General features: G+C 35.0%; 2 protein-coding genes across 2 annotated transcripts; both read right to left on the bottom strand.

The window, feature by feature from the left end:
* Window positions 1–2,963: 2,963 nt before the first annotated feature.
* Window positions 2,964–8,341, bottom strand: LOC119675822 (uncharacterized protein K02A2.6-like). Its single transcript, XM_038087040.1, has 6 exons — window positions 7,810–8,341; window positions 6,302–6,739; window positions 5,595–6,253; window positions 5,021–5,510; window positions 4,125–4,942; window positions 2,964–4,055 (listed from the first exon to the last, which is right to left on the bottom strand). Exons 1-6 carry the CDS (start codon window positions 8,339–8,341, stop codon window positions 2,964–2,966), a joined length of 4,029 nt encoding a protein of 1,342 aa, XP_037942968.1.
* A 408-nt stretch (window positions 8,342–8,749) lies between these two features.
* LOC119675821 lies at window positions 8,750–10,734 on the bottom strand. The gene is made up of 4 exons (XM_038087039.1): window positions 10,693–10,734; window positions 9,537–10,400; window positions 9,133–9,319; window positions 8,750–8,937 (listed from the first exon to the last, which is right to left on the bottom strand). The coding sequence occupies exons 1-4, from the start codon at window positions 10,732–10,734 to the stop codon at window positions 8,750–8,752; spliced, it is 1,281 nt and encodes a 426-aa protein (XP_037942967.1).
* Window positions 10,735–13,471: the final 2,737 nt, after the last annotated feature.

Raw genomic sequence — 13,471 nt, 5'->3', positions numbered from 1 at the left:
ACATATTTTCGTTTTTAAAAATTCTGATTTATCTATTTGTATTTTGAAATTTGCAGATTTTAATCTTTTGAACAGTTCTTTAATGTGAAGTATGTGTTCGTGTAATGAAGTGGAGAAAATTATTATATCGTCGAGGTAAACGAGACATGTTTTACCAATGAGATCTTTTAGAACATTGGCCATTACTCGTTGAAATGTGGAGGGTGCGTTCTTTAACCCGAATGGCATGCGAATGTATTCATAGTGGCCATTTTCTACTGTGAACGCTGTCTTAGGGATATCTCTTGGATCCATCTCAATCTGGTGAAAGCCACTAGCAAGATCTAAAGTGGTAAAGCACATGCATTTCCCAAGTTTGTCTAAGATGTCTGTAATGTTAGGCAATGGATATCTATATAGATAGGTACGTCATCTGAAGTATTTATAGGATGTTTTACTTCGTGAAGCTTAATGAATTACCTTCTTTAAAAAATATTTCTTTATAATGTTTACAAAGGTTTAATAATTCACGTTTCTCCTCTTGGTTAAGATGGTCTGTTCTAAGTGTTTCAGAAATATTACATTGCGGCACCGGTTGTGTGTTACAAGTGTCCCAATTATTAATTTCGATCATTTCGGATGAAGGATAGGGTTGGGTTTTCAGTGGCTGTTCAACGAATAGCGTTTGGTCTTTATCTGAGTTATTATTAATTTCAATTAAACTAAACCAGTTTTTTGCTTTATAAATACCTTCAGACGTAACAAGATTAGGTAAAATTTGGGTTTGTTGTATGTAAATATCACCATTTTCGAGGTCAACTGGTAGTTTAAAAATACATTTTGAAAATGCTGGACCCAATTGCTTACCTGAAGTAAAGTTTGATTTCATTTTCAACATTATTATAGCTGCTGACGTAATAAGTTTTTGTTGCGGAAGGTCAATTTTCGCGTTTAAATTCTTAAGAATATCAAGTCCCAATAAGCCATCGAAGTAATAATGGAACTTGAATAAAAGGAATGTCAGGTAACCTGTTTGATTAAATTCTTTAAACATGGGGATAGTCACTTTTTTTATTATAGGGTATGATTTAAGAATTGTTGTTATCATGATGGGCTTCATACCAACTTGGTCTTCAGGGTTTATAAACTCAGGATTTATAAAGGAAGAGGATGCACCTGTATCTATAAGAAATCTCAAATGACCCCCAAATGGAGAATCAATTAGAATAAATGGGAGTGTTGTACCATGTTTGTTTATTTCTATATATCCTGTTGGTTCGTCGAGGCATGTATACAAAAATTTGGTTTGTCTTCAATATTGAAAAATTCTTTTGATTCAGGTTGTTGAGAAATACCATTAAAGTCGTTATTCCGATTAATGTTGTTAAGTTCCCTTGTATTATACCTAGAGTATCTATTAGGATATGGCTGATTGCGGTTATATGTTCTAGTGGAATGTTTGAAGTTAGTGGGTCCAGAGCTGGTATCCATTGGTTCTGGTTTCATTGATTTTGAGGGGTACCTACTAAATCCTGAGCTGGTATCCATACGCTCGGGTTTGGCTATATTTCTCTGTGGTGCATTCACATTAAATCGATTTTGGGAATTATTTCTGTAATTGTAGTAACTGTTTGGGTAATTATGCCTATTGTTGTGCCGGAATTGATTATATTGATAAAACTGTTGTTTATTATATCGAGGTGAAAAATACTGTTGATTAGTATGTGGCAAGTACTGGGTCCTAGCATAGAAGTTAGAATCTTTCTTCTGATAACATATGTTTTGCTCTTTTATGCAAAATGATAAGGCAGAAGGCAATGAATCTGGTCGCATTGCCCTAATACTAGAGCCTAATGGTTCTTTTAGACCAGTGGGAAAAGAATTAAGACACATTTCAACGAACAGTTCTTTCTTAGCCCTTATTACACTTTCGTCTTTTTCATGGATAAGGATATTGTTACTAAGTGCTGATTGAATTGCAATTATTTCATTATAAAATTCTTCTGGAGTGGTTGTTATCTGTTTTAGATTATGTAAATCTCTTGTTAGAGTTGTTTCGGTACGTTTGTCTGAATAGTGCAAAATTAGATTATTTTTAATGTCGTCCCAAATAAGTGGGGTTCCGTACATGTTTAAGATTTCATTGGCCTTTCCTTCGATTTTGTTTCTAATCGCTCTTAGAAGGATTTGGCCATAGGGTGTATTATCTGTTCCCCTAATAAAGAGTAAAATTTCTTTTACATTATTGATAAATTCGTATAGGGAATTTGGGTTGCCATCAAATTTTGGCAAAATATTAATTGCGTCTGAGATTCTTAGACTGTTGAAAATGTCCATAGGGGGTGAATTTTGAGTTTCTATCTGTGGCAAATCTTAATTTGACTCAATTTCTGGTATTCCTCCTAAACTTCTAAATTTTATTATTGAGTAGGGTGAAAATCGGGATTTCGAATGCATATGTTTTTTTGTTTATGATTTTACATACATATTTTTTTATTGTTCAATTTTGACTTACATGCATCCAAGATATACTGCTGTCTGCATATTTATAGTGTTATTCTTCTGATTGTAAAGGATTAAAATCCAGCAGTGTCGTGCACTTGTATATATTGTTTTTTTTATTTTGTGGTTAATCTTGTTGTTGTAAATCTTATTTTGTTGTTTATGTTGGTAACCTTTCTTAATCAAGCATATACTGTTTATTGTATATTGCTGAGGTATCCTCTTTTTTATATATATTTTCTGTATTTAATTTATATGTCTGTACTGATATTCAGTCAATACGAACATTTATATGTTGTTGATCTTCTTCTAACAAGCATATACACTTTATTGTTTATTGTTATTGAAGTAAATACAACCGACAAGATTGACAGTTTATATTTAACTAAATTTTGTTTACATTTCATTATTTAAGATTGCTTAAACTAATGCAAAACATACTAGATTATAACACTTTCTCCGCCCTTAATTTTTGACAAGGTTTAAGTTTTCCTGAAATCGTCGGATTCAAATCGATTTACATCCTTCCGAATACGACAACTTTTTCGAAGTTGAACTACTTCGGTAGAACGTTCTTCACTAGGCATTAATGTTGATTGGCTAGATGAAGGCGGTGTGGCATTGATGAAATTTGGAGCGAATTCAAAAATTGGTTGTGAAGAGAGGTCAGAGCTACTTCTAGTTTTAAGCTGATTAACATGACGTTTGATGTAACCAAAAGATGTGTTCACTCTGTAAACCATTTTACCAAGTTGTTTTACAATAACTCCTTTTATCCATTTTTCCCCTCTTGCGTAGTTTCGAGCGAAGACGGGTTGCTTTAGACTGAATTTCATTTTCCGTTTCGAAGCTTCAAGGTGCTTTCTAGGCGATTCAAACAGTTGACTCAACAAGGTACGAACAGGCCTTCCATGTAAAAGTTCTGCAGGTGATTTACCTTCAGCATTCGGCATTGCACGATATGTTGCAAGATATTTTGATACAGCGAATTTGAGAGACAATCCATCGTCAATGTTTTTCTGAACAGCAGTTTTAAAAGATCTGACGAATCGTTCGGCTAACCCGTTTGAGGCTGGATGAAACGGCGCTGTTGTTATATGTTTGATGCCAAGTTTTGAGCAAAAATGTTTGAATGCTTCAGCTGTAAATTGCGGACCATTGTCACTTACGATGGTTTCTGGTATACCTTCCAGAGAAAATATAGAAGACAATGCTGATATGGTGTCAGCCGTTGTTGTTGTAGATAGTTGTACAACGAACGGAAATTGTGAGAAAGCGTCGACACAAATTAGCCACATTGAATTACAAAATGGACCAGCAAAGTCGATATGTACTCTCTCCCAAGGTCGATCAGCTTCAGGCCAGCTTAAGTATTCACGTGTGTGAACAGGATTTGCAATTTTGCACACATCACAATTTTCAGTTAATTGTGCGATGTCTTTGTCAATATTAGTCCACCAGACATGTTGTCGAGCTAGCTGTTTCATTCTCGATACTCCCCAATGACCATCATGAAGAAGTTTAAGAATTTTCTGCTTAAGGGAGGCTGGAATGACAACCCGGTTGTACTCCGTCTGGAGGCAAAGCAAATTGTTGTTTAGTATTAAAGCAAAGCGATGATTGAAAAATGATCGAAGATCAGCATCTTGAGGCATTAGCTTTTCAGGCCAACCGTTTGTAACGAGAAAATAAACTCGGCGAAGAATTGGGTCATTTTTGGCATGCTGACGAATTATTTCAGCGTCGATAGGTGTGTTAAGTTCATTGATGTTGAAACAGGATTCTTCATGATCAAAAGTTTTGTCTTCACCAACAGGTAAACGAGATAAAGCATCGGCATTTCCATGCTCAGTAGTTTTACGATACCGAACATCATACTGATAAGCCATTAGTATAATAGCCCATCGCTGTAAACGATGTGACGTCATCGACGGCAACTGATGAATTGGATTAAAAATGCTAACAAGAGGTTTGTGGTCAGTAACCAAGGTGAATCTTCTTCCGTATAAATATTGATGGAAACGCTTGACTCCAAAAACGATAGCTAGTCCTTCCTTCTCTATCTGACTATATCGTCGTTGATGAATGTCGAGAGTTTTAGATGCAAAAGCAATAGGCCTTTCTGTACCGTCAACGTACGTATGCGAGAGCACGACTCCTATGCCATAGGAGGAGGCATCTGTAGCTAGAACCAACGGTAAATCTTCCTGATAATGTGCTAATTGCGCTGCATTGAGAATATGCGTTTTAAGAGCTATAAATGCTTGTTGTTGTGCTGTACCCCATGTGAATTTTACATTTTTTCGGCGCAGCATGTTGATTGGCGCGGATAATTGCGAAAAATTAGGTATAAAATTATGGTAATAGTTTACCTTACCCATGAATGCTTCTGCTTGCTTTAGATCTTTAGGCGGCTGCAGGTTTTTTACTGCTTTTAGTCCTGACTCATCTGGCAATATACCTTTTGCACTAATTTGACGCCCGAGATATTCGATTTTATCTCGCAGAAAGAAACATTTTTCTTGCTTGCACCTGATACCATTTTGTTGCAAAATACGAAGTACTTGTTCTAGGCGGCTGATGTGTTGTTGAAATGTAGGTGCGGAGATGATAATGTCATCGAGATAATTTCCGCAACCTTCTACGCCTTGAAGTAACTGCTCAAGATATCTTTGGAATATAGCTGGAGCGCTTGCAATTCCAAACGGTAAACGTTGGTATTGGAATAACCCAAGTGGAGTGTTGACAACCATTATTGTTTTTGCTTCATCGTCGAGTTCCATTTGTAAATACGCATCCTTAAGGTCGATTTTTGTAAAATGTTGACCGCAATTAATTTTATGGAAAAGACTTTCGCGTATGGGCAAAGGATATTGTTCAATGTCAATTTGCACATTGACTGCTTGTTTAAAATCCCCACAAATTCTTATGGAACCATCAGCTTTTGGCGCTAGTACAATAGGCGAAGCCCATTGGGAAAACTTCACAGGTTTCCAAATACCCGCATTTGTCAATCGATCGACTTCTTTCTTGAAAAGTGACATTTGCGAAAATGGAATTTGTCGGCTTTTGTAAAATTTCGGATGTGCATTTGGCTTTAAAAAAATACTGACCTTAAAGTTTTTTATTGTACCAAGAGCTGGTTCAAAAATATCACCATATTTCTTACACAGCTCGCTAATTCTGTGCGATTCACTAACTGATTCACAGTTACAAATTTGTTGAATCTCAAACCCGAATTCTTTAAATAAATCGAAACCGAATAAATTGTTACAGTTTTCGACATCCACGACAACGATTACCACTTCCCTTTCTTTTCCGCCACATTTGATATCTACGCAAAGTTCACCAAGCACTGGAATTTCATTTTTGCCAAAACCAAATAAGGTTTTTGTACAATTTCGCAACTTTGGGCAATTTAGAGTTTTGAATGTTCGCTTATTTATTAAAGAAACTGTTGCACCAGAATCCATTTGGAAAGACACAATTTTATTACAAATTTCCAAGTCAATGTAATTCTTATTGCTTTCAGTTTTTACAATACCTGTTAAACTGTTAATTGTTTCAACAGTACCAATGTTGTGACTTTTACGACGGTAATCTTTCTTCTTGTTTTCATCACCTAAATTACGTTTGTTGTTCTTGTTTTGTTTTGACATGCACACTGGCGCAATATGTCCAATTTTGCTACATCTATTGCAAACAGCATTTCTAAATTTACAGTTTTCTCTTGCATGAGAGTTTCCACAGCCAGAACATGATTTGAATTTTACTTTATTATTGTTATTGTTGAAAACACCCGGTTATTTTATAATTGTACCAACTGAATTAACAGGCATTGACTTTTCGATCGTTTGTTCTTTAATTGTTGCCACCGTTTTAGTGGTTGTTTCGTACAATTCTGCAATCTGCAAAACATCAGCAAGTGTCGGCTGGGGCTTTTGGAACGCAGCCGTGCGCACTGCATCGTGAGGTGTACGTATAATAATTTGGTCACGAATCATATCATCCACGAAATTGTGTAAACAATTCTGGGCTGAGCACGAAAAGTTACACTCTCTTGCCAATCCGCGGAGATCGGCTACCCACTCTCTGTATGATTGATGTGGCTTCATTTCCCTTTTTAAAAAATCGTAACGTGCAGCGACCACATGTCGTTTCGACTGGAAATGATCCGTTAGTTTTTTCGTTAAATTTTCGAAAGATTGTTCTTGTACTTTCGTGTTACCGAAAAGATTTTTTAGCAGCTCAAAATTTTCTGTGCCAATCCAAGACAAGAAAAATGATTTTTGTTTTTCACTGCACTGAACTGAATATGCTAAAAAATGTTGGTTAAGTTGTTCTAAGTACGATTCCCAGGTTTGCTGTTCTTTCGAAAATTTGTGAAATACTGGAACAATGTTGTTATTTCTTTCAGATACACCGGCAGTACCTTGTTTTTGGAACATTGAGTCCATCCACTCACGTTGTTGTTTCAGTAAATTTTTTGAGAACTCTTGTTGTTCTTTAAGCAATTGCTTATAAATTTCACTTTCGCCCGGCATGATTGTATTTAAAATTGAACGGTACGAAATAAGCGTGAAAGCGATTGAATAATTGCAGATTTTTATCCTCGTCGCCAACTGAAGTAAATACAACCGACAAGATTGACAGTTTATATTTAACTAAATTTTGTTTACATTTCATTATTTAAGATTGCTTAAACTAATGCAAAACATACTAGATTATAACAGTTATTATTTATAATCTTCTTTCAATGGTCACTTTATTTGTATTTAAAAATTTTTAGTCAAATTTTGGACACTTTTAAGTTTCGAAAAATTTTATCGTTTTTTCAAGTTTTGAAATATTTGTTTAGATTTAAAAAAATTTTTAGTTAAGTGTTTTTTTTTTAATATACTCATTTAAAAAATTTTAGTCACTTTTATGTGTTAATGTTTTTAGTGCACTTTCACCGCCAATCAGGCTTACCGACTGCGCCAGTTAAGTGTCCGTACGACTTATTAAAATAAAAAAATATTTTTATTAGAAGCATTCGCTTCAATTGTTAGCTTTATTTTGAACTTAATTATTTAAAATACAATATTTTATACATTAAAATATGCTTATGTAGCATATGTTTACATAATCAAGAAATAAATTTTAGTTCACATAAATATATGGTTACAATAATTATTGTGCTAAGAAATAAAATACAAAATATATGATATACGTATATACTCGTAGTGTGTCGCTGCATGTGCTGTGTCTGGGGCAATAACTTGTTATGTAACTGGGGTGTCACATAACTCGCGCCTGTGAAATTTGTTGCATTGCCACAATAAATACGCTGCGGCAGTCCACGACGTGCTATGAATCGTTTTAGGCCTAGAATGAAATTATTAGTGGATAAATCTGATATTAATTCAGTGTGAACTGCCTTTGATGAAAAGCAGACAAAAATTGTTATATAAGTTTTGTATGGGACTTTACTGCGAATACGATACGTTGTATAAAATGGTCCACATAAATAAACTCCTGATATTAGAAAAGGTCGGTTCGCAACTAATCGATCCGCTGGCAGCGAGCCCATGATTTGTTGTAGCAGCTTCGGTTTATAGTGGAAACAGTGTACGCAGTTACGCACTATCTTTCGAGCTACTTCCCGAGCATTAATTATCCATACTTGAGATCGTATTAGACTAATTAAAACCTTAGGGCCAATGTGCATGTGTTTACGATGTAAGTACTCCACAAAAATTTGAGAAAACCGATTATCACGTGGCAGTAAAGCTGAAAATTTTGCATTAAAACCTATTGGTGCATTGGTCAATCGTCCTCCTACTCGAATTATATTAAATGTTCCGCTTGCAGTGACCATTTTATCCAAAAAAGGGTTCAGTTTTTGCAAGTCTGGATTCAGGATTTTACCCGATTGAAGCGATGATATTACACTGTGATATGTACAATGTTGAAGGTGTGATATAATACGCCAAAATGATTCTTAAAATTCATGCACTGTAATTGGACTCACATCGTTTACGGTTTGATTTTTGTTTATTGGTACTTTGTTGAACACTCGAAGGATATATGATATTATTCGAACAATACGACGAAATGAGGAAAAATCGTCAATAATTTTATTGAATATATGTTCATCGATACCACTGTTGCTACATTTCAAGACTGTAGGTTTACGTTGTTCAAGGTCTTTTGCTAGAAGTTCAGTTGTCGATGTTTCTTTTGGCCTTTCTGCTAATGGAAGCGACAAAAACTTTGGTCCACAAGACTAAATCGAATCCTTCAGCTCGCGTGCTCGACAGCCTTGAGATACTATATCAGCTGGGTTTTGCTTACTTGGGACGTGACTCCACGTAATGCCGCGCGAATAGTCTTGCAGTTCAGAAACACGGTTAGCTACAAAACAATTTAAAGTTGACGAATGCATCTTCATCCAATGTAACACAATTTTAGAATCTGTCCAAGAAAAGATTTCATTAATAAATGGTAATACTTTAGGTTTTATTTTGTTTCAAGTTTTACAAAGAAGTACGGCAGCGCATAATTCTAAACGAGGCAGCGATACTGCTTTGATCGGCGCAACCTTTGATTTCGATATTAACAACGAGGATTTGTAAAAGCCATTATGCCTTGACCGAATATATATACAACATCCGAATGCTCGTTCAGAAGCATCGGCAAATTCGTGTACCTGACTGTAGCAAGCTGATGATGTTAAAACATATCTAGGTACTTCAATGTGGTTAAGATATTCCATATCAGATTGAATTTGTATGCATGATTGGTTTAGAATTGGAGGCAATGGATCATCCCAACCCAGTTGATGAATCCATAATTCCTGTATCAAGATTTTACATCGTATAACAATAGGACTCAATAGTCCCAAAAGATCAAAAATTCGAGCAACAACTGATAAAATAGTACGTTTGGTCGCAGCCTTTGACTCTTGTTGCTTATATTGAAAGCAAAAAACGTCATCTGGTGGCCTCCACGCCAAACCGAGAGCTTTGGTAATATCATTTTCGTTTAAAAGAATTTGGTATTCGTCACTTTACCCAATTTTTGTGGTTGGAGCTCCATTTTGCCAATTGTAATCCTGCATTTGCTGCTATCTTAGTCACTTGTGATACTTTGATGCAAAGCTCTTCAATTGTGTCTGCTCCCGTAAGCAATTCATCAACATACAAGTCATTTCTCAAAACTGAAGCTCCAATTGGCATCTCCTTCTGATACGCATTTGCAAGGTAAGTCAGGCTTCTGATGGCCAGAAATGGTGCTGGTGACATTCCGTAAGTTACTGTGTTGAGCTGAAAAAGTTGCAGAGGTTCATTAACAGTATTTCTCCAAATAACTAATTGAAAATTACGATCTCTTGGATCAACTACAAACTGTCGATACATTTTTGATATATCCGCAGTCAGTGCATAGCGATATAAACGAAATGTCAATAATGTCAAAATAAGATCCTGCTGAATTGTAGGTCCCACCATTAAGATTTCATTAAGTGATCGACCCAATGATGTGCGTGCAGATGCATCAAATACGACGCGTAATTTTGTTGTGGTACTTTGAGGCCGCAATATGCAATGATGAGGTATTATATAGTGCGGTGTGATATTGTCAAAGTTGTCGACACGACTCATATGACCTAACATCACATATTCTAGCATGAACTTAACATAATCCTCTTTGATAGTCTGCTGACGCTCTAATCGACGCCCAAGTGAAAGGAATCTTCGTTTTGCCATTTCAAATGATTCACCTAAAACTTCTGGAGACTCTTTAAATGGTAATCGAACTTGTATTTGACCATTACTCATAATTGGAGAATTTTCTACAAAATGTTTCTCACAATCCAACTCCTCCTTTGAGTAATTAATTTTACGATCGCTTTCTAATTCTTCAATTTTCCAAAATTTCTGTAATATTTTTTTTTTTTTAATTTTATTTTCTTTTATTGCGATCTGTCAATTCAGAGTAGACAATAAACAATATTTAAAAGTGACTAAATACTTAAAAGACCATTTTGAGCTTGAATAGACTGAGCTCAGTCTGTTGAAGTCAGACACATTAAAGTTCCAATGGCGTTTGTTTGCGAAGGCGTGTGAATGTTCTTCCTTCTGCTATAATTCTGCTCATAAAGAGGTTAGGATGATGTAACATACGTTTTTTGTGTTTACTGGCTTGGCTTTTTATGACATCCTTAACTACCGGAACGTTGAGATCGCGATGTATACATTCATTTGTATGCATTCGATGTATGCATTCAGGATATGCTTGGTAACCCTAATAAAGCAAAGTATTAAAAGTTCTCGAGCGCGGGGTATTTTTTTAAAATCTATTGGTATAATTGTGTTTAATTGGTGATACTCGGAAATTTTCTAACAATTAAAAGTGTCCGCTAACGCAGTGCAATTGAGTTCAGTGAATTAAGTGAACCAATAATTAAATTTACTTTGTAATTTAAAGTGAGACTTCGACAGACAAGAACTAGAATTACAGTTCCTGATAAAAACAAGCGAAAAGTATTTATATTCGCCGTGTTATATGCCGATATTATATATTCGCCGTGTTATATGTCGATATTTAAGTCGAGCTTTCAAACTAATTATTAAACTTTGGTAAAGCGAACGAATTTTTTGTTTTTAGGAACGGGGGTTGTTGTCATCACTATACGTGCTTGGGTGTGGAATGCCTGCAACTGGACCGTAATTAAACTGAAACAATAACTTTGAATTGTTTTAAAATCAAAGCTATTAATCTTCGACAAAATATAACAAGGGCGCCACCTATAACTGTCATTTGCATAAGAGATCAGTAGCGTCAAGAAGTCTATTTCGCTTCATGGAAAATACAAATACAACCAAGGCACAAATAACAGAGGAGAGTCATCAGCTCAGACAAACACCTACAAAAGTTACAGCAAAGCGTATGCGAAGCAGCCCTGGTGAACAACAAACTATCAACACAATGAATATACAAGATATGAAGGCGATGTTTGCTGAACTTTTAGATGACAAAATGAAAAATTTGGCAACGAAAACGGATATAGAGGATATAAAAGATAAGTTAGTAGAAAATGCGAATCAAATTCAAAGTCTGAAGGAAGAAAATGCTAAGCTTAGAGAAGAAATGCAACAAATTAAAGAATCGAAAGAAGTTGATAGCAGGCGAATATCACATTTGGAGAACCAAAGCAAGAGGAAAAATATTGTAATCCGCGGCCTAGCTTGTGATGCCAATCAACGGACATTCGATCGTGTAACTCAACTATGCAACGAAGTTCTAAATATTCCAAGCCCACTGCCGATAGCTTCGGTAAGAAAGTTAAGCGAGTACGACGGAAAGGTGAATGTCGTTGTAGAGTTGGACACAGCAAACTCTGTAGAAAAGCTGCTTAGCAAAAGTAAAAATCTAAAAGGGTCACAAATCACTTTAGAACGGGATCTTGATGCTGGTAAACTACTACATAAAAAACTTATGTTGATTTTAAAACAGAAAATTCTCACAGTAAGTAAAGTACACAGGGTCAGCGTTAGAAATGAAAAATTAAGAATTGGAGACTACTGGCTAAGGTGGAACAATAAAAATGAACTTGTTTGTAATGATCAAAAAGGCGAAATGGTTTTAAAAATATTGTATAAAGAATTAGCTACAAAAATAGATATTAATTATGTAAATCTTTTAAAAATATTAGAAAAGAAATAGGGACGCGCTGTCTGCGGAGGAAATGAAAATAGTAGTACTAGTAATATAGTTAATAATTTTAGAAACTTGCGTATTTTGTCATACAATATAAACGGTTTAAAAAATAAAATGATCTTTCCAGATTTTTTCGAATTCGTCAAAGGCCATGATATATTTTGTTTTCTAGAAACACATATAGAGGAGAAAGACTTGGAAAACTATAAAAAATTTTTCTCGGGTTTCGAATTACATTTCAAAAAAGCTACTAGAACAAGTCAATTCGGCCGTGCTAGTGGTGGAGAAATGTATGGAATTAAAAAAGAACTAAGGAATGCTGGCTTTATGTATTGCTTTGAAAATATAAATAATATTAACATTATCAACATAAAAACAAAATATATAAATTTCAAAATAGTCCCGTTATATCTAAACTGTAACGATTGGGAAAATAATTTCCAACAACTGGCAAATCATCTGGTGGAGGAAAACGTTGAAAATACAATTTTAATTGGCGATTTAAATGTCAGAATAGGAAATATACAGCAAAACATTGAAGAAATATTTTTAAATGAATTTAAATCAGGCGTTGAGTGTAGACAATCAAAAGACGTAGTCGCTAACAGCAGAGGAAAAAAGTTTATTGAGCTGTGCTGTGATTATGGCCAAATAGTGCTTAATGGAAGAACGGCAGGAGACATAGAAGGCAACGTCACATATATAAGTAGTAATGGTTCTGCGGTAAATGATTTATGCACAGTTTCACAAGAAATGCTGACATATGTAGAAACCTTTACGGTAGAAGAAAGAGAATGGTCCGATCATATGCCTTTGGTGATAAGTTTAAAATTGCAATGTGAAATACAACAAAACACGGAACGAAAACTGCTTCCGACCCTCAAATGGAAAGATGCAAATAGGGTTCAATATAGCAAAAAACTTAAGGAAAATATAAGGACAAAGCTGCAAAATAAAACACATCTAGACTTATCAGATTTAACTGATGTTATACTAAAATCTACTCCCAAAATACGAAAATGTAAGGGATTCTATACCAAAAAATCAAAATGGTATAACTTCCGATGCTTTGTCGCGAAGAAAAAAGCTAAACACTTGTTGAGAAAATATAGAAGAACAGAGAGCAGCGCTACTAGAGCAAATTACTTAGAAGCAAATAAGAAATATAAAGATGTATGTCTGAAAAGTAAAGCTGAATATTATAGAAATCTAGAGACACGTATAAACACAATTAAAAATGGCAAAGAATGGTGGAAGCTAGTTAAAGAGCTAAGAAATAGGCCTTTAA

This window comes from Teleopsis dalmanni, chromosome 2 (genome assembly GCF_002237135.1).
Source record: "Teleopsis dalmanni isolate 2A chromosome 2, ASM223713v2, whole genome shotgun sequence".
In the NCBI taxonomy this organism is placed as follows: Eukaryota; Metazoa; Arthropoda; class Insecta; order Diptera; family Diopsidae; genus Teleopsis; species Teleopsis dalmanni.
The sequence above is the reverse complement of the archived record's forward strand: the minus strand, read 5'-3'. Positions and strand labels throughout refer to the sequence as shown.

Bases quoted from the DNA above. Each gene is read 5' to 3' on its own strand.
- LOC119675822 (XM_038087040.1), bottom strand. From the start codon at position 8,341: ATGGTCACTGCAAGCGGAACATTTAATATAATTCGAGTAGGAGGACGA. The intron at 6,740-7,809 runs GTATTTATTGTG...GGATTGGCACAG, and splicing joins ACGTCGTGGACTGCCGCAGC to AAAATTTTGAGCTGCTAAAA. The intron at 4,056-4,124 runs GCTGATCTTCGA...CTTTGCCTCCAG, and splicing joins AAAAGCTAATGCCTCAAGAT to ACGGAGTACAACCGGGTTGT.
- LOC119675821 (XM_038087039.1), bottom strand. From the start codon at position 10,734: ATGCATACAAATGAATGTATACATCGCGATCTCAACGTTCCG. The intron at 9,320-9,536 runs GTAAAGTGACGA...ATCTTGATACAG, and splicing joins GCTCCAACCACAAAAATTGG to GAATTATGGATTCATCAACT. The intron at 8,938-9,132 runs GTTGTATATATA...TTTCTTGGACAG, and splicing joins TTCTGAACGAGCATTCGGAT to ATTCTAAAATTGTGTTACAT.